Source organism: Delphinapterus leucas, chromosome 7 (genome assembly GCF_059928025.1).
Source record: "Delphinapterus leucas isolate spDelLeu-1000000601 "Yukka" chromosome 7, BTC_Dleu_Yukka2, whole genome shotgun sequence".
NCBI lineage: Eukaryota > Metazoa > Chordata > Mammalia > Artiodactyla > Monodontidae > Delphinapterus > Delphinapterus leucas.
The window spans coordinates 63,791,027-63,810,301 of NC_143135.1; the positions used below are offsets into that span (position 1 = coordinate 63,791,027).

General features: G+C 35.0%; 1 protein-coding gene across 3 annotated transcripts in view; it reads left to right on the plus strand.

Annotated features, from left to right (window-relative positions):
- Nucleotides 1-19,275, plus strand: part of TMEM135 (transmembrane protein 135) — a 256,453-nt gene that overhangs the window by 204,705 nt on the left and 32,473 nt on the right. For all 3 annotated transcript variants that reach the window (XM_089915385.1, XM_089915384.1, XM_022594059.3), the window contains 3 exons: nt 12,941-12,982; nt 15,948-16,094; nt 18,580-18,649. In XM_089915385.1, the coding sequence (XP_089771511.1) occupies nt 12,941-12,982; nt 15,948-16,094; nt 18,580-18,649 (259 nt within the window). The remainder of the gene's footprint in view (nt 1-12,940; nt 12,983-15,947; nt 16,095-18,579; nt 18,650-19,275) is intronic.

A 19,275-nucleotide genomic window follows, 5' to 3' on the forward strand; every position in this document is an offset into this window, starting at 1 on the left:
TTTTGCCTTATAGCTAAAGTTCAAACTCATTTTTGACATGGTTTGGCCTATGCCAGTCTTTCTCTACACTGTTTCCTCCTTTCCATGTGCCACTCACATTAAACCTCTTCAGTTCCCGGAATACCCAATGTGCTCTCTTTTTTAAGTCTTATATATATTGTCCTTCTCTGCGTTCTTCCTCCACTTCTTCCTTTATGTACCACCTTAAATATCTCTTTTTTTTCCTGGGTAGTCTTCCATGACCAAGCCAGGGTTAGACACCTCTCCTTTGTGCTCCTTTAGCACTGTGTGCTTTATATTAAGGTATTTCCTGTAATGTAGATGCACTTTTCACTTACATGTATACGCCGCTGGATTGTGAACTCTTGGAGAACACGGACGCTGGCTATCCCCAGTCCTTGGCAAACTGTCTGGTACATAGTAGACTCATAGTATATAGTTGTGAAATATTTAACTGTGTGAATGAATGTGAATAATGCCCCAACCTACAAACTTTATGGTCTCACTCTTTTATTCAGTTACAACTCCTAGTTCAGTGTAAACATGCCTATAGCTGCATTCCCATTCCTGCCTTTTGGACTTGATAGTTTTATATTACAGTCACTGTTATATTTCATTTGGGGTGTTAAAAAAATAGCTCCTCATTCAGAAAGATTAGAGACCCCTTTTTAGACTCCTATTTATGCACATTTATGTCTAAGTGTAAATTCATACCAAATTATCAGGGAAAAAACTAATACAAATTTATATTAAGGATGAACACTGGGAGTTAATAAGTAATGGGTAGCTGAGTTTAAAATAAACACATTTTTTAGAAACTAAATATTTTTAAAAAGCTTATTAGAATTGCTGTTAAAAAAATGAATCCAAGAAACATGGTACCCAATTAGAAATATAATTACTCAAAAATACAGTGTTTTCAGTTACTATACAGATAAAAATTTCTTTCTTTCAACATATATTTATTGATTGACCTATATGCTATGCACTGATATAGGCACTTGGAATACATAGCTGAACAATGTGAAATTCCTGAATGCTTTAGTAATGAGAAAAAAAAAATGGAGCTCAGAGTACACACACACACACACACACACACGCACACATGTTTATTATGCATGTACATAAAATACTAATTAATATGTTGTAGACAAGCTTATTTCTAAAATCAGTAACAGGTTTTACGAATTATCATGCTTAAAGTCAAATATTGAAGTTATTGTGTAAAAGACTAAATGATTGTAGGATTTGGGAGGAAAAGGGGAATTATGCCTTGAATTTCCTTAAATATTATAAACACATACAATTGGTCTTCAACAAAAATATGCTTGGCGTGTTATAGTAGGCTATGTTATTGTTCAAAAGCCTTTGCTGCCTCTCTCTGGGGAAGCGTTATATTCCCTGCCCTATTAACATCATGCCTGGCCTTCTATTTGCTTTGGCTAATGAAATATGAGTGGAAATGGCTTATGCTTACTTTTGAGCAGAAGCTTTGGAGCCAGAACACAGTGTCCTGTATTCTCTTTCTTTCCCTGCTTTGACAATCAGCAGATCTGAATAGACACTTCTCCATCACACTAAGGTCCGAAATAAAGATGACATGTAGTTGAGCCATAGCCAACCCTTGTTTGACAGTTAGCATGAGCAAGAAATAAACTTTTATTGTTGAAACCATTGAAATTTTATTGGAATCACATGGAGATTTTGTTAAAACGCAGATTGTACAGGTTGGGCCCCACTCTTGGAGTTTCTGAATTCAGTAGACCTGGGATGGCAACCAGTATTTTTATTTCTAACAAGTTATTATCATCTGATGCTGATGGTGTTCCAAGTGGTCCACACTTTGAGAAACACTGACCTATCCTTTCCTGACTAATACGGTCTGTTAGTTTATATTTCTAGATAACTTAATTATATAGTAAATGCTCTGATAACAAGATGCAGAATATTTCCCAGCCTCATTGTTAGAAGAAGTAAACTCTATAAAACTGCCTTTGATTTCTGGGACACGGACACACAAAATGCCATAAGAAACCCTGTATTTGGAAGAGTGGATTCGATAACTATGGATATTACTAACACATTAGCCAGAGCCAATTAAAAACTGCCAAAAATATACAAAGAGCAAAGGAAGTTTGAGAAAGAAACAGACCCATCTAATTGTGGGAGAAATTGCCATCCCTGATGGACTTGGTAGGAATTCTCTTGAAAAGAGAGGGTGGTTAAAGAGGGGATTGCGTATGGAAGGACCAGGGTGACCAAAATGAGGGAGGTGAGAAAGTGTGAAATGTGTCTGAAAGTAACTACTAATACAGTTTGCTACTGAGAGACAGATAAGGAAGAAGTGATCTCATGAATTTCTTTCAGAAGTCCAATTTCTTATGTAGTGTATAATAGAAAACACAATAAAGCTTCGTTTCAGTCCTGTTTTTTGTACTCATGTCTGGGATTGAGGTGCTTTTGGAATTTAAATTGCTAAAAGTGGCACATTAATACCAAGGGTCGGCCTTATGATTGTCCAGGATATTTTGGAGAGACTGATGTAAAAAATAACTGTTGTGAAGAGGGAGGTGCATGAGAGAAGCCAGCATGGAGTCCTGACCAAAGTCAGGCCACATGTTTCGATGGGAGGACATGCGGAAAAGAGGAAAAGGAAATTGGTTCCTTTAAAACTATCCATGCTCTTCCGTCCCTTGTAAAGTCTTTGCATAATGTCAGTTGGAAGGATTTCGCTCTCTCCCTTCATTCAGGTGATTTGTGATTTCTCTCCTACACCCCAAGACCCCTCTTCTTCCCTGTAGTATTTCTTCTCCACAGTGAGACCCCAGCAGGCACAGAGAGTTAGTTGATTGGGGTGTAAAATGATTTTATTGTTGTGTGAGGATGTCTTGGACCAAACTCTGTTTGGGGGCAAATCATTTAATCTCCCTGGGCCTTGGTTTCTTAATCTGTAAAATATAATTCTCTCAGGTTACTTTAGTTCCAGTATTTCATTTTTCTAGTACCATTGATAGTCCAGGAAGATTCCAATATGTTAACTTGCCCAATTTCAGTCATACGTAACACAAATTAAGTTCATAATCTTTGAGATGAATGAAGTAAACTGTAGTTTTTAAATGAAATTTTTTATTTATTGATTGATTTATTTTTGTGGTACGCGGGCCTCTCACTGTTGTGGCCTCTCCCATTGCGGAGCACAGGCTCCGGACGCGCAGGCTCAGTGGCCATGGCTCACGGGCCTAGCTGCTCTGTGGCATGTGGGATCTTCCCGGACCAGGGCACAAACCCGTGTCCCCTGCATCGGCAGGTGGACTCTCAACCACTGCGCCACCAGGGAAGCCCGAAGATCTTTATTTTAAAGTTAGGATACTCTATAGTCCTCAGTTAATCAAAAAATTATAGCTTTCCAAGAGCATCCAAAATACTGTTTTTGCTCCATTATCCGGAGATGCATGTTTTATTTATTTTAGATTTGAACTTTGATATTAAATAAGCATAACTTTATGAAAAAGTATAGCCTAAATAGCTGCTCATTTTGTTCAATATGAAAACCAATTGCCATATTATTTTAATGACAGATACCAATGTGCATTTGAAAATAATATTGATTCAAAGATTCTATATAATTGAAAACATTTGTTTTCATCCTTTTCCCAACCATTATAGGAGGGGAAAAAATGAAAATACTTGCCAATCGTGAGGTCTTTAAAAAATAGATTGGTTCAGTATTGTGGTTATAATTTTGTTTAATGTAAATAATTTTTGTCCATAGCAATGCCATGATTTTAAGAAAATTGCTAAGTTTTTTCTTGAATTTATATAAAACACCATTTTGATCTTAAATTTGGTTTTTGCCTATTGTTTATTTGTCAAGTATAAACGTGCCAGTTCCTTTGGAACTGCAAACAGTTTAGATCCAATGGAGCTAAAATCTGCTCTTTTTACAAGTATTTTAAATTTCGACTAGCATTGCTATTACCAGTTCATTTTGAGAGGGAAATTCATCCTAATTAACATTTCTTTTAGAAACAGTCTGAAGGTGATTCTTGGTTTCTTAGCAATTGAAGACAGCTTGGAGCATGACCTTCCTTAGTTTGGATTTTAAAGCAAAAGCAGTTCCAGCCTCTCCAAGTTTAAGGAGAAATCTGATTCTATTGGAGTTGTTACTGTAAGTTTGAATCCAAATGTTTCCAATTTGTATTTAGGACATACTGGAAAAATGTACACAATAATCATCTGGGGACTTACAATCACACTTGATTACCCATAACTGCTGCCTTGCTTCAGCAGCTTTCCTTAGGTTGAGCACAAAGCTAAGCACCAGTGTTCCATTCTGTATGAAATAAATGTACTGTAAAATATTTACCAGAATCAAAAATAATATTTTTAACATACTGGGAAAATTCACTATTTAAAGGAATCCAATTGAAAATTATTTGGAAGATATATGATGTGTTCATGAAGCAAACAAAATAATCTTCCACAAATTTCTTCATCTGTTGCTGTTCCAATTTCAGATTTTTGTATATGAGATGAGCTTTCTTAAAGTAGGAACATAATATTAGTTATTTTGTTTTCTCATATTAAGTGCCATATGTGGGTTGAAACTGAATTCTCTGAGCCTGTTTTATTCTTCAAACAATAGTAGACTTAAGAGGAAAAACCTGTTGTGTGTATGTAAGCAATATAGTGTATTTTAATTGCACATCACAGCTTCTGAGTAGTAAATTGAAATGATTGATTTAACTTGTTGGAGTGTACATATGTGGTTAGGACACTGAAGATTTAAATAAAAAAAAGCTAAAATTAAATCTTTAAATTAATTCCATGTCAATTTTTCTGATATTCTTATGATAAATAGGTGTCAATCAAAATCTATAGTTGTTGATCAAGTTTCAGTTACTAAATTATAGCTGAGTACTAAGGTAAGCTTCTACACCTGAAAACAGGTTAGGTAAATTGATTAGAAAAAGTGATTTATTCTTTCATGTGGGATTTTAAAAACAAAATAAGAAAAATTTAACTTAAAAAAACTATATAGGGTCTTCCCTGGTGGCGCAGTGGTTGAGAGTCCGCCTGCTGATGCAGGGGACATGGGTTCATGCCCCGGTATGGGAAGATCCCACATGCCGCAGAGTGGCTGGGCCCGTGAGCCATGGCCACTGAGCCTGTGCGTCTGGAGCCTGTGCTCCGCAACGGGAGAGGCCACAACAGTGAGAGGCCCGCGTACCACAAAAAAAAAAAAAAAAAAAAAAAACTATATAAAATGGTATGTGTTTTCTTTATAATGAAGACAACTGTGAAACACAAATTCAAGGCATTTAGATAGGCATTCTTTTTTTTTAACTTTTAAATTAAACTTTTCAGTTGTATGCACTCCAAATGTATTTGTTTTTAGTACCAATGATAATTACATAATTAGACAAATCAAAATTTTGAAGATCCAGCTATCGTCTGTAACTGTTATTTATAATTAAGTTCTTATATCATTCTTTTCATACCTCCAATATGCTTGAAGTTTAAGCATTTTCTTTTTAAAAAAAATTTATTTGTTTCATTGTGCTGGGTCTTAGTTGCAGCATGTGGGCTCCTTAGATGCGGCTCACAGGCTCCTTAGTTGTGGCACATGGGCTCCTTAGTTGTGTCAGGCAGCCTCCTTAGTTGTGACATGTGAACTCTTAGTTGCAGCATGCATGTGGGATTTAGTTTCTGACCAGGGATCGAACCTGGGCCCCCTGCATTGGGAGTGCAGAGTCTTAACCACTGCACCACCAGGGAAGTCCCTAAGCATTTTGTTTTAAATAATTTTGTTCACATATTATAATAATGTAACTTTTATTTTTGATACTGAATGACTTAGGTGATTGTGGTATAATCAATAGAATAGAATATTTTAAGAATCGTCAGTGTGCACGACTGTTTGAAATCCAATTTGTCTTTGTTTTTGCCAATTTTTTTTAGCATCTTCAGTTGTGCTTTTGCATATGCAGGTGGTCACTGAGTTACAACGGTTCAACTTAGGATATTTCAACTTTACGATGGTGTCAAAGCATTGCGTATTTGGTAGAAACCATACTTTGAATTTTGATCTTTTCCTAAGCTAGCAGTGTTCCTTATGATCCTCCCTAGTGATGTTGGGCAGCAGCTCTCAGTCAGCCACACAAATCAAAAGGGTAAACGACCAACACTTACTACCATTCTGCACCCGTACAACCATTTGGATTTCACTTTCCATATGATATTCAATAAATTATGTGAGATATTCAAAACTTTATTATAAAATGGGCTTTGTGTTAGATGATTTTCCCCAACTGTAGGCTATATAAGTGTTCTGAGTACGTTTAAGGTAGGCTAGGCTAAGCTCAGCTATGATGTTTGGTTTGTTAAGTGTATTAAGTACATTTTCTTTTTTTAAAAAATTTATTTACCTATCTATCTATCTATCTATGGCTGCATTGGGTCTTCGTTGCTGCACGCAGGCTTTCTCTAGTTGCGGCGAGCGGGGGCTACTCTTCATTGTGGTGTGTGGGCTTCTCACTGCAGTGGATTCTCTTTGTTTTGGAGCATGGGCTTTAGGCATACGGGCTTCAGTAGCTGCAGCATGTGGCTTAGTCGTTGTGGCTTGCGGGCTCTAGAGCTCAGGCTCAGTAGTTGTGGCGCATGGGCTTAGTTGCGGCGCATGGGCTTAGTTGCTCAGGGCATGTGGGATCTTCCTGGACCAGGGCTCGAACCCGTGTCCCCTGCATTGGCAGGCGGATTCTTAACCACTGAGCCACCAGGGAAGCCCTGCATTTTCGACTTAATGATATTTTCAACTTGGGATGGATTTATTGGGACATAATCTCCATCATAAGTGGAAGAAGATCCATACTACTTTTCTCAAATCAAATACTTTAAGGAGATAGATGATGTAAAATGCAGGACTAAGGAAATTTGAAGCTGAACCCATAAAGTACAAATAAAGTAATTAAGCTCTTAGAAAGCACTACTGATACAGGAAATTGTGTGCCAGAACTTTTAGCCAAGATTATTTTCATTTATTTGACAAACATATATATAACTATGCAGATATCTTTTTTAATGATCAGAGATGGTATATAATTTATCTTTGCATTACTTAAATGATCTGCAGCACAGTGTCTTCTGTATGTTAGGTGCCTGATAAATGATTGTAGAGTGAATAAAGATAGATGCTGTAATATTTAACCAATATGTGAGTTTCCTTCTAACCAATTCAATGAGTAAAAAAAGGACAAAAGAACTCTGACATTGATACTTAACCAGTGTTTCTTTTTTTGTCATTGTAGTCACATAGTTATCCATGTTCATTGGGATCATAGTTTCAGAAAATTCTATCTATATCATTTGTTTCAGTTAGTAACTTTATGCCTTCTAGCAAAAGTTTTACAGTAGTATTTTTAGTAAAGTTGACCGAGTCTTATGTTCTCTGACATAGTATTGGTGAAATAGAGATGAATAACTTTTACACTGTTTAATCTGTTCCTAAATGTTCAGATATTGATGTTTTTAATTAAACAAACTACACAAATAATATTTAAATGTATACTTGTAAAAAATTTTAAATGATATATGAATATAGAGAGTAAAAAGTTCTATTCTTCCTTCATGTCTTTTAACCCATCCTACTTCAATAGGTAGCCTGCTAAAACTGTTTGGGGTATATCCTTTTGACCACTTTCTCTAACTTTCTATACTATATACTAAACAGCATTTTATATTTTATCATTAATAATAATATTTTAGCATTGATGCTTCGTATAGCAATAATGTAATCTTTTATCATTATTGAGATTATATCTATAGAATTGCTTGTTGTATCAATACTTAACAGCATTTCTGTAGTGTATATATCATCTCAGTAGTTCATTTTGTAATTTTAAAGTTAAAAAAGAGAAGGTTATTTTTTTCTAAAGGGTTATAAAGGCTATTTTCCCCAATTCTACAGTTTTTTTAGATTTAATTACAAAGAAAAATATATGCAAAGTATTTTATTTCTAAAATGGAGATATGTGCCTAATTAGATGAATAAGTCCTATTCCCCTGCCCAGCAAAAGGTATTTCAAAGACTCGTATTGTCAGTGAATTGATTGATATTATTTATCAATGCCAATAAAAGTGGAAAGGCTTTAATTTCAAAAAAAAAAAAAGAAAAAGGCTGTCTTTGAACCTTTGCCAGGAATAAGTTCCATGTCTAAGTTTTATAAAGCAATAAGCAAATGAAATAATATTAGTAGCAGCCAGTAATCTCAAAACAAATTCAGGGTTTTGTTTGTATGTTACTATTTTTTAAAAAAATTCTTGACATCAGTGTGATCATTATCTATGAGTGATTTAGAATAATTCATTTATTTCCCATTATTATTTCAAATAATAATAGTATCATTAAATACAATTATAGTAAGTGATGAAATTTCAGAATTAGAAATCATTTAATGAGCCAGTTATGGAGGTCATTTACTTCCAGGCTCTTTTTTAGGAGGCTGTGAGATTAAGCCCTTAAATTAAGTGATTTGCTCTAGGTTGATAGGGAAGTTATGACTAGTATCTGTTTCATTGTTCATATCAAGAGTCTTTCCATAGCATCATGCACTGCCTTAGAAATATGTAAAAGAAGATTTATAAAAGTACATTTTTTATATCTGTTATATTTACCAAATAAATGAAAACTGACTAGACAAAAACATTTTAGGAGTCAAAATAGTTCTCAGAGTTTTCAGGTTACTAGAAAGCATATAATAAAGCAGCACATTTACATCATCAAATTCTATGTTGGTGCCAAATGGTAGGGTGTTCTTAGAGATTTTATAACTATATGCAATAATAGGAACAGGAATGTCACCTATCGTTAAAAGTCTCATATTTATGATATTTACTTGGGGGAATTTAATGCAATTTAACTAAAATTTATTCAAAATTCATATTTTGAATGCCTATGAATTTGTTTTTAAACGAAAATGTGCAACAAAATGTTTGATATAGAAACCACATCAAAGAGCCAGAAATTTTTCCAAAAATGGCTTACTAGTGACATCTGCTGGTACAATGTTGTGATAAAGGTGGAAGTATCTCATGGAAATTAAGAATGAGATAAAGAATCTTTTGGGGCAAAGTTGTTCATTTTACTATCATTTATATTTCTAATTGAAAAAAAATTATCTTATTGGGTTCTCTCCCACTGGCATTGACCAAGAGTATTATTCTAATAATAATGTTAAACTTCTTTATACTTTCTTGTATATAATATGTAATTCCAACCTGACTCTCTATGATTAGCTGCTTATCAGCTAAGTTGTTTGATATAATGCTGCAAATTCTTTTTCCTCTTTGTCTCTCCTGGCTTTGTTTTATATCATACATAGCACAGAACGTTGCAAATGTAGAGATTCAGTAACTGTGGATTGAGTCATACTAGTTATTTATGTCATTTGCATAGACTGACGTTAATAGGAAAGTTTATGTCTACATGAGTTAAATGCATTATTTTTATGTACACTCAAAAATTAAAATGAGACTTTATATTAGAGAATGGCTTTATTAGGAGAAATTATTTTTTTTCTTTTATAGAAAAGATTTTCTGCATTACAGGTTATGATGGAATAAAAAATACTCAGTCCTTGACTATTTTCTTTATTGACACTTAATTCCTAGATGATTGTATCTAGTCCCATGGATTTAAGTACTACTTATAAACGAATCAGACGTCTCCCTTGAACCCACATCTATATAGCCAGCTGCTTGCTTCCTTAATATTTCCATTTATAGCTCACATGCATCTCAAGCTTAACATATCTAAAACAAAACTTTGATTTTTCTCCTCAAACCTGTTTCTTTTGTAGTCTTTCTCACTTTAATAAATGGATATTGTATCCCTCCATTTGCTCAAACCAAAAATATTTTAATAATTTGTAAATTCTCACTTGTACCCCACATTCAAACCATCAAGAAATTCCACCAGTTCTGCTTTCGAAATGCATTCAGAGTCTTACCACTCCCCTCCACCTCTGCCACTGTGATCTAGTCCAGGCACAGTCATTTCTCCTCCTAATAAGCCTCTTTGCTTCTAACCTTGCCCTCCTGTAGTCTGTTTTCAAACCAGCAAAGTGATTATCTTAAAATTTAAGACAGATCTTGTCACTTCTCTGCTGAGAACCTTCCCAAGTCCTTATCATGCCTACAGGGCCTACAGGAATTGTAGACCACTGGCTCCCTCCACAGCTATTACTGTGACCTCATTTCCTACCACTGCTTCCCTCCAGCTGCAGTAATGCACTTGCTGCTCTCCTTACGTGCCATGCAGATTCCTTATCAAGGGCTTTGTGCTTGCTCTTCCTTCAGACTGAAATGCCCTTCCCTCAATTCAGTAAGGTTTCTGTTCAAATTACCAAATTCCACCTTCTCAGAGAGGCCCTTCCTGACTACACTATGTTAAAAACAAACAAACAAAAGGCCCAACCTGATCACTGTTTCTCCCCTCGTCCTGCTTTGCTTTTTTCCATAGCAGTTATCACCACATGACATACTTACTTTTTTTTTTTTATCCTATCTCTCCCCCTTCTAGAATGTCAGTGGTATGCAAGCAGAGATTCTATATTGTCCACTGTTACATCCTTAGAACCTAAACCAGTGCTTGCACATAGTAGGCACTCCATCAATATTTGTTGAATAAATCAGCGAGGCTTAATACATGAATGGAGAATGTGATTTGATTTACATTATAATAACGGAATCCATCAAATAGTGAGGCACCTTTTAATGGGCTCTGTTTTGTATAAATCTTTATGTTTATATCATATTTTTTACATTTAACACAGATTACAATAGTGTTTCATAGTTAGATTAGGGCTCAGACAATACTTTCGGTGTCAAAATGCAGGGCAGTATTACTATTTTAAAGATTCTTTTTCTGGGAATAATTACTTTTTTGTCCTTTTGACATAGACATCTGACCCTCAATTACATTAACAGACCTTATACACATGAATGGAAAGAAGAATAGCCCCTTTTGAATCCATGCTAAGACTTTATCAATATGAAGTGCTTCCCACAGGGTTCTGCTGAAAGAACCAAACTTCCATCATAATGAAATTGCAAATTCATTTGTAGATGCCCTTTTATATTTGAAAGCTACTTTTTGATGTTTGGTCTGCAGTTAGATTTATTGTTTAAGGTCACAAATATGCAATCATGACCAGACCAAGTTGTCAGAATCCTTTATCTATTCAGCATTGCACAAAGACAAATGGCTATCTTTTAACAATAACATACCAGAGCCAAAATTTGTTCCCAGTTGTACATAATCTTTTAATCAATCTGCTTTCTGTTTTCTAGTCAATAGACTCCCAGCCTAACCCCTCACCACCCCACCTATCTAGAAATTACTCAGTTATGGGTTTTAAATTACTGAGAAACACTTTCTTCAGATGGAAACAGATAACTTTAAGAATTTTAATGCTATAATTTTCCCATGCACGCTTTAAGCTTAACATATGAATTATTTTGCCTTTGTCCTCATTCTATACAGAGTAGATAATTATATAGTATGTTAGCTAAATTCTCTGGTTACATTCTCACTGTTAACATGACCACAAAGTAGATTATGTTGCTTAATTGAATTCTTAAGTGCTTTAAAACATCTCAGTGCACATGGATTAAGTTTTTCCCTGAGATTCTATACGTCCTCCAATAAAAATGTATATTTAAAAATTTTTAGATAGATTTCTTATATTTTTGTTCATTTCCTTTGTGACCTTTCATATAAAAGGCATACAGAAAGAATTGTCCAGTTAGATTTAAGGCTATACTTTTTGTCCGAGAATATCCAGTGTCTAATATTAACATATGTTAGAGCATCATTATATCACCAATCTTTATAGTTTCTCCAAGGAATTTTGACACTAGATACCCAAAGATTCTCTAGTAACTTGATCATACCTATAGAGCAGACCATTAAGACCAGGATAGTAACGCCCCCATTTTAAAATCTTGTTTAAATACTTTTTGCAGATGTGAGAATCCCCCCCTCCCCCCTACCCCAGTTGCCATGTAGTTTGAGTCTTCCCCAGTTAAAAGGAATACACTGTTTTAGGAGGAGGTATAAGAGAAAACCATAACTTTTAAGTCAGATGAAGTCGTTTTTTTGTTTTTCCTGAATTCTGACTACTATTTATTTTGTGACCTCGGGGAAGTTACCACATCTGGGGGCCTCTGCACAGCTGTGGAGTAGAGAAACACCTATTCATAAGAGTTGTGGTATAATTGAATGAGACGACACATATAAAGGGGCCAAAACAATGCCCAGCAATAGTAAGCACTCAATAATATTTGGAATCTTCTCTCTGTGCTCTCCTCCTCCACCCCCTATTCCTCTTGCTACATTATCTGTTCTGATTGGGTTTACTCAGAAGTTAAAATTGTTAACTAAACTTGAAGCCTTTTTGTGCCTGCCAACTCTACATTGCTCTGCATCCACTGAATTAATAAATAGGGAGAAGTCAGGACCTTGAATTGACCTGTACATAATACCCAGCAGGTGTATGTGGTCTTTCTCTTCGCAACAAATTGCTCCCCCAGGGATTGGCTAGAATGAAGAATACTCCATTCCCAGCCTTCATTTTAAGTCCACATGGATCCCTTAGAAGATTTACTTTAAATCTCTCTTCAACCTGCAAATCTGAGAATTGAGCCTTAAATTATGTTAATACGACATGGGAAGGCATTATCATTTTAATCATTTTGTGTAAGATGGCTTGTTCATTGTTTGTTGTTTGTTTGACCATTTGTGCTGCTCAGATCATCGTCCTAAAAGAGTTTCACCTTTAAAAGAAAATCATTTTCAGGAAAAAATTTAATAGCTATTTAATACTACTACTTTATATCTCAAAACAAGTTATTTTATCATTGTAAATTTCTATTGTTTTAGGTGCAAAGATGGTTTGAAAGGATTTACATTCTCTGCACTTAGGTAAGTTGCATATTTTATTTATCTTTATGTTAAGAGAATTTACAAGTTTTTTTAAAAAAGTAATATCATCGTACATAATTGTAATAAATATTTATTGACTCCACTATTTAAGTTGCAAGCAATTTTAAAAGTCACAAAAGTGGCTTTGTGGACATTTCATTAACAGAGTAATTTGTTAATTTTCCCCCTAAAAATCAGTCAGTCAGCCACTATTTGGGGGGCCTATTATGTGCCTTACAGTATGGGGTATTAAAGAAGATTACAAGAACTCTCTGTTTATGGAGCTTGGAAAGACAAAGCTACACATGAACAATTACTGGAAAATGAAGCCCTTAATTGTGTGGTACCAGATTACGGGCTTTGTTAGGGCAGGACTCATGCATTGTCAAACACATTTTGTATTATAGGCTTCACTAGAGTCACTGGAGTCTTCTTTTCACCTCGTAGCCCATCTCTTATCACAGTAATTGGCACGTGGTCGATACTGTAGAGATGTTGGTTAGCATTAGTGTTGAATTTTATGTTTCACCAAACGTTTTCACATACATTAGGAAATTAAACTTTCTCTATTACTGAATAGAGTATTTTTGGTTGTGGAAATTCTTTGGTAACGATAACTAATCATAACACACAGCAGTAATTTCTTCATGTCATATTTTTCATTAAAAGATCATGGAACTTATTAGAAAATAGCTTTTTGTTGTTGTTGCATTGGCTACATAGGATTCTGTGTAATTCACAGATTAAGTGAATTAAGTTTCACTTAAATCAAGTTTAATTAATTAAACTTAATTAAATTAATTAAAGTTTAATTAATTAAATTAAGTGAATTAAGTTTCACTGAAATTAAGTTTCAACTTAAAGTTGGTAACAAAATCAAAAGTTGGTTTTCCTAAAGAGAAAACTATGCCATTGTTCCTGCATCTTTCCTTAGACTCCCAGAATCCTTGCCAAAACTCAGAATGTGTCAGATATTTGCATATGTTTTCTTCAAATCCACTTATAATGAAGAGCTGACTTGGACTCTTTGCACTTAACATTTTCTCTGTGTTACAGGAAAATATTCTGGAAAAATAGTTATTCACTCTTGCTAGTTCTGTAAGATAATAGTGGAAGTTAGGGGAATAGAAAGAGTCAAGGAGAGAACCACGGGAGAAGAGCCAGTGCAGGAATCTGAAGGTAGACTAAGGCTGATTCATCGTAGTTTAAAACATAGTTAATAATGTACAAAGTTTGGTGACTAAGACCCCAGGCCTTAGAGTTAAACAGTTCTGGGTTCAAATAATTACTGATATTTTTGACTGTGGACAAGATGCCTTTTCATGTTAACTGTCATGGAAAGTGTGGTACCTACTTCATAGTGTTTTGCTATGAGGGTTAAATGATTTAATCTTTGTCCAAGGCTCAGTGCTGTGCCTGTCATGTAGTAAATGCTCAGAAAATGCTCACTATTACGATATTCCTTTGCTAGGTATTAATTAAATATTTATTATGTGCCCGACATAATAAATAACTAAATATTTATTATGTGCCAGGCACTGGGATATAATAACAAAGAAGGTATCTATAGTCTCACCGATCCCACAGTTTAGTGGGGCAGGGAAACTACTAAAAAGGTGCTTCCAGTACTGGGGGATCACTGGGCTGTGAGAGCACAAAGGAAGGATGGCTCACTCACTCCAGCTTGGGGCAGGGGCAGCTTCTCCAAGGAAGTGAGCTCTAATCTGAATGGTAGGTCCTGGCCAAAATAGCAACACTTTCCTTTCAGTGTTAGGAAAGGTATGAGAGATATTGTATCTGTTCTAGCATAGTTTTACCTTGTTTATAAAGAGCACCATTCACACCCACGATTAGGAACCAAATTCTTTTGGACCAGCAGTTACCAAGGAGGCACAGCTGCCATCTGGTGACAAACAATCTCATTGCACGCCCCTTACAATTTGGTAAACTAGATGTTTTATCAAGTTTGTCCTAATGAGATGGGTTGCACTTGTTGATAGTAACAATTTTTCTCTCTTTTATGAGTATTTAAATTTGCCAGAGTTCCCATGTTCTAGAATTTTAGTGTAGTGTTATTGGTCTCCTGTTTTATCTATGTTTTGTGATATTTTCTGAAGGTTCAGCAGGCAGAATTGGCTAAGGAAAGCTTAGTTATTCTTTATAAGAGCAGTGACTCTTATAGTGAAGGTGAAAACAGCAAAAATGAAAACTCTGATAAAGGATACTGATTGAGTGATATCTAATGGTTGGTAATGTTTTCTTTGTATTGTCTTTGGAAAAATATAGTCCAGTTTTGATGATAGAGGAATGGTGTCTTCTCCTGGATATTAGATTTTTCCAAAGAGAAGTAAGTAGATTAGAATAACATCAAATTTAAGATTTTCTAATAATGTGGGGAAGACACACAGACTCTTAACCACTTTCTGATTCTCATTCTTTAGTTCCCTCTATTTCTCATGTGCATATAGATGACCACCTACTGTACTGCAGCTGTTTTATGACTCAAAGTGACGTTAGATATAAATTTAGAGTAAAAAAATGAGAAATGCATTCAATTGTAACTGTTAGTACATTTTAGAGAAAATAATAGCAATTTTGTCATTAACTAGTAGATCCAAGTTAATAGTTCATCTGCCTTTTTGTTTGAAAAAACTTTTAAGTTGTGTAATACCTTAAAAAAGCGGTGACCTAAGTTAAAAGGGTGTTTCATCAAAGAGCTATGCTGTATTTGATTTTAAGATGCCTGCGCTGTTAAATAAACAGCTATTAACATTTTCTGAGTATTCAGATTTCAAAAGTCTATTTTTTAAAGGATGACTAGTTTTATATAAATTGTGGAAAATATTATTTCAAATGATAAGGTACTGTCCACAGTGTATTTGTATATAAACAAAATCAGTTTATTTTCTCACTGATTTTCTTTTTTTAAGGGGAAAAATGCCTCTCATTGTGCTCTTTTCTTTAGGTTCATTGTTGGGAAGGAAGAAATTCCCACACATTCTTATTCACCAGAGGCGGCATATGCAAAAGTAGAACAAAAGACTGAGAAACATGAGGAAAAACCAAGAGGAACGAATATAATTGCTCTAGTCAGGAAGCTTGTGGATTCAGTGTGAGTTCTTTATCTTGATATTTTAGCACATTTTGTCACCATTTTATATAACATTTGTACCATGCCAAGGTATTTTTGTTTTCTTTTCAGGTAATAATTTTTTTTTTTACCAGAAACTGCATAGAGTTTTATAAAAAGGCACACGATGGCAAGTGAATGTTGTTTATTATTTCTAGCAGGACTATAGACCATTATCTGCCTTTAAAATAGTTTTACATGAAATCGAAATACTTTTCTATTTCAAACTAAGCAGAGTTGCAGGGGGCTAGAATAGGGAACTTCAGGAAACAGATTAATATGTGCTAATCGAATGTTTCAAGTGTGGAAAGGAGAAAGAAAAATTCCAAGAGAGATTTAAGAAGATATAGATACAATAAGGAGCAAAGTTTAAGTGAAGGATATTTTGCAAGAGTGGAAAGTTTTAGGGCTTTGGAAATAAAATAAGAAATCTTTATTTGTATGTTATACAAAGAAGTCTATTTCATACAAATAAGTCTTCATTTGCATTTCAAATATTTAAGATATTTTAGAAAATAAATTTAAAGTTTTTAAGTTAGAATACCAGCCAATAAAAGTAATCTTGTAGTGCTATTTTAGAGAGTGTAGAATGCAGTATAGAAAGTTAGGGGATCAACTACAGGAAGCTGACGCCCTTTAAGAAACCTGAAGACCTGTGTTTGACTCATTTTGCCCCTCCTGGCTTTGGGACTTTGAACAAGTGATTTAACCACTCTACATCCCAAAGTCCTCATCAGTTAACTTTACTAAGGAGTGTTGCGTGCATTAAATGAAATAACATAGGAGTTTGCTTCACTTACACGAGCACAGAGTAGGTACTCAAAACTTTTCCTGAATTTAAAGACTTTGTCTCTTCTTCTGTACACAACAGAAGAAGGTAAAAGGAAAGAAAGGGGTGGTAGACGGCAGTAATAATTGTGGTAGGGGATCCCGTTAATGGGAATCATGTCAACAAGAATCATAGGGGAATGCAGAGAATGTGTGATGTAGGGGATCCTGTTAATGGGAATCATGTCAACAAGAATCATAGGGGAATGCAGAGAATGTGTGACGGGGGTGAATGAAGCCTTGGGTATCAGAGCTGATCGGGCCATGGCAGAACTTGTCAGAGTAGCCTCAGTGGGTCCATTGGTATGAAAGCAGGTGCAGGATAATATAGAAGCAGAGCAGATGACATAGGAGACAGGCAGTCCAGCACTTGGGAAGCCATTTTAATGAAAGACTAGGAAAGATTAAATGACAGCGTAGTTGATAACAGAATTTAACTTCACTAGCAAAGAGAGTTTAATAATTTCTGTGTTAGTTCTGGTAGCCATGGCTGAGAGATGTCTTTGAAGAGGACACTTAGAAGTATGAAGAGTGATGGTTTACATAAGGCAGTCCTTCTCTGATTCACCCCTTTTCAGGCCCCTAGCTTTAATCACTCAACAACTTCGCATGACCAGATATGTCATATCATTCTAACGACATAAGGAATGAACTATTGCTGTCACCCTTGACTAGGAAAAGCTGCCTGTGTACTCCAGCTGCAGTGCAGCATTGAATTTCGGAGAAGGTCTTTATAATCAATTTGCAAATGGAATTAGAGAGCTAGGATATCACTCTGCAAGTTATTATCATAAACAAGAAAGAGTTAATGTGTTCCAACCATGAAGATAATTAATTAATTGTATTCTGAAAGAGTTATAAAGACTGCTTATTTTGGAACTGAACTCTTCAAAGAGAAAGGGGGAGAGTTAAACCCATATTAGATATTCTACTTACTTTTTTACGCCTGGAGTGAATAAATAGTCCTGGAGTAGACATACCAAATAACTAAAATAAGTGTGTCTTGAATAGTAGTCCTCCCAGCAGAAATGTTTATTAAACACTGGAAGACTAAGTTGTTTACAGTTAAATCACAACCTACTTTTGAATTCCTGCATGTTCTATTTCTATATTTATTTTAAAACTGAATTTAAATTCTAATACTATATCATGTTTCTTTCCCAGATGTTTTCTCTCAAATATAATTAAGTATAAATTCCTGTAACCTGAGCACATTCTCATTATGATTTTTGCTCAAGTACTGACGTCATGGATGATTTATGACCATTATACGCTACAATAAACGATTTAAAGCTTCCAAAAGATTTGGCAGAGTGTAGAGATAACATATACATATTTTTCATATTTAGTCACAAATATTTACCAATATGGCTTCTCTGTTCCACATTCAAGTATTTTGACTGCAGTCACGTATTTTATACAGTGTGTCAAATGGTGAGCAGCAAAGGGAAAAAAAATCTGTTATCTTTGCTTCTGTATGTCCTAAGAAATCAAAAGATGCACACATTTAGAAATGAGTTGATAATGTTTTCTCGTTTTTTGGTTAGAGAGTTTTAAGCAGATTAACACACACACACACACGCACACGCACACATACACACACATTTTAATTATATTAGTTTTTTTGGTTTAATTTCAGATGTAAGCATGGACCAAGGCATAGATGTTGCAAACACTATGAGGATAATTGCATCTCTTATTGCATTAAAGTAAGTATATAAAATCTACTTTAATAACCACAGGGAATATGTATAGAAAAAACTTATTTATTAAAACATAATTTCAAAGTAAGTGGAAAAGTTGACAATCATTGCTATCATTCTTTGCATTTGACTTGAAGAATAAGACACTTGTGAGAAATAGATAACAATTTAGCTTTTAGTATTCACTTACCAGATCCTTTGTTAAATAATTTTTACATTAGCTTACTTAATAAATGTAAAACTTACAAAGTAGAAGGTGAAGCAACAACAACAAAAAAGAGAAAAAGTCAAATTAAAATTAAAATTTGTACTTTGCAATGTATCCTCATTAGAATACATCTTAGAACAAGGCCCCTGGACTGTGCTGTGTGCTAGGGGATCAGCAGTCACTCACATACACTGCGCAATCTGGGACAGTGGCATTTGGTTTTGGACTTGTAAAGCTGTTACATTTTTTCAGGCATGACGGTAACTGGAGCATGTCCACAGTTGTTCTACATTAAGAAAGTTAGTTATGCCCACTGACATAAATTCCCCACTCCCTAATATATTAGTGTACGAGGGCCGTGCTCCCTCCCCATCCCCCATCCCATGCCTGCCACCGCCCCCCATCCCCCATCCCACCAACTCTG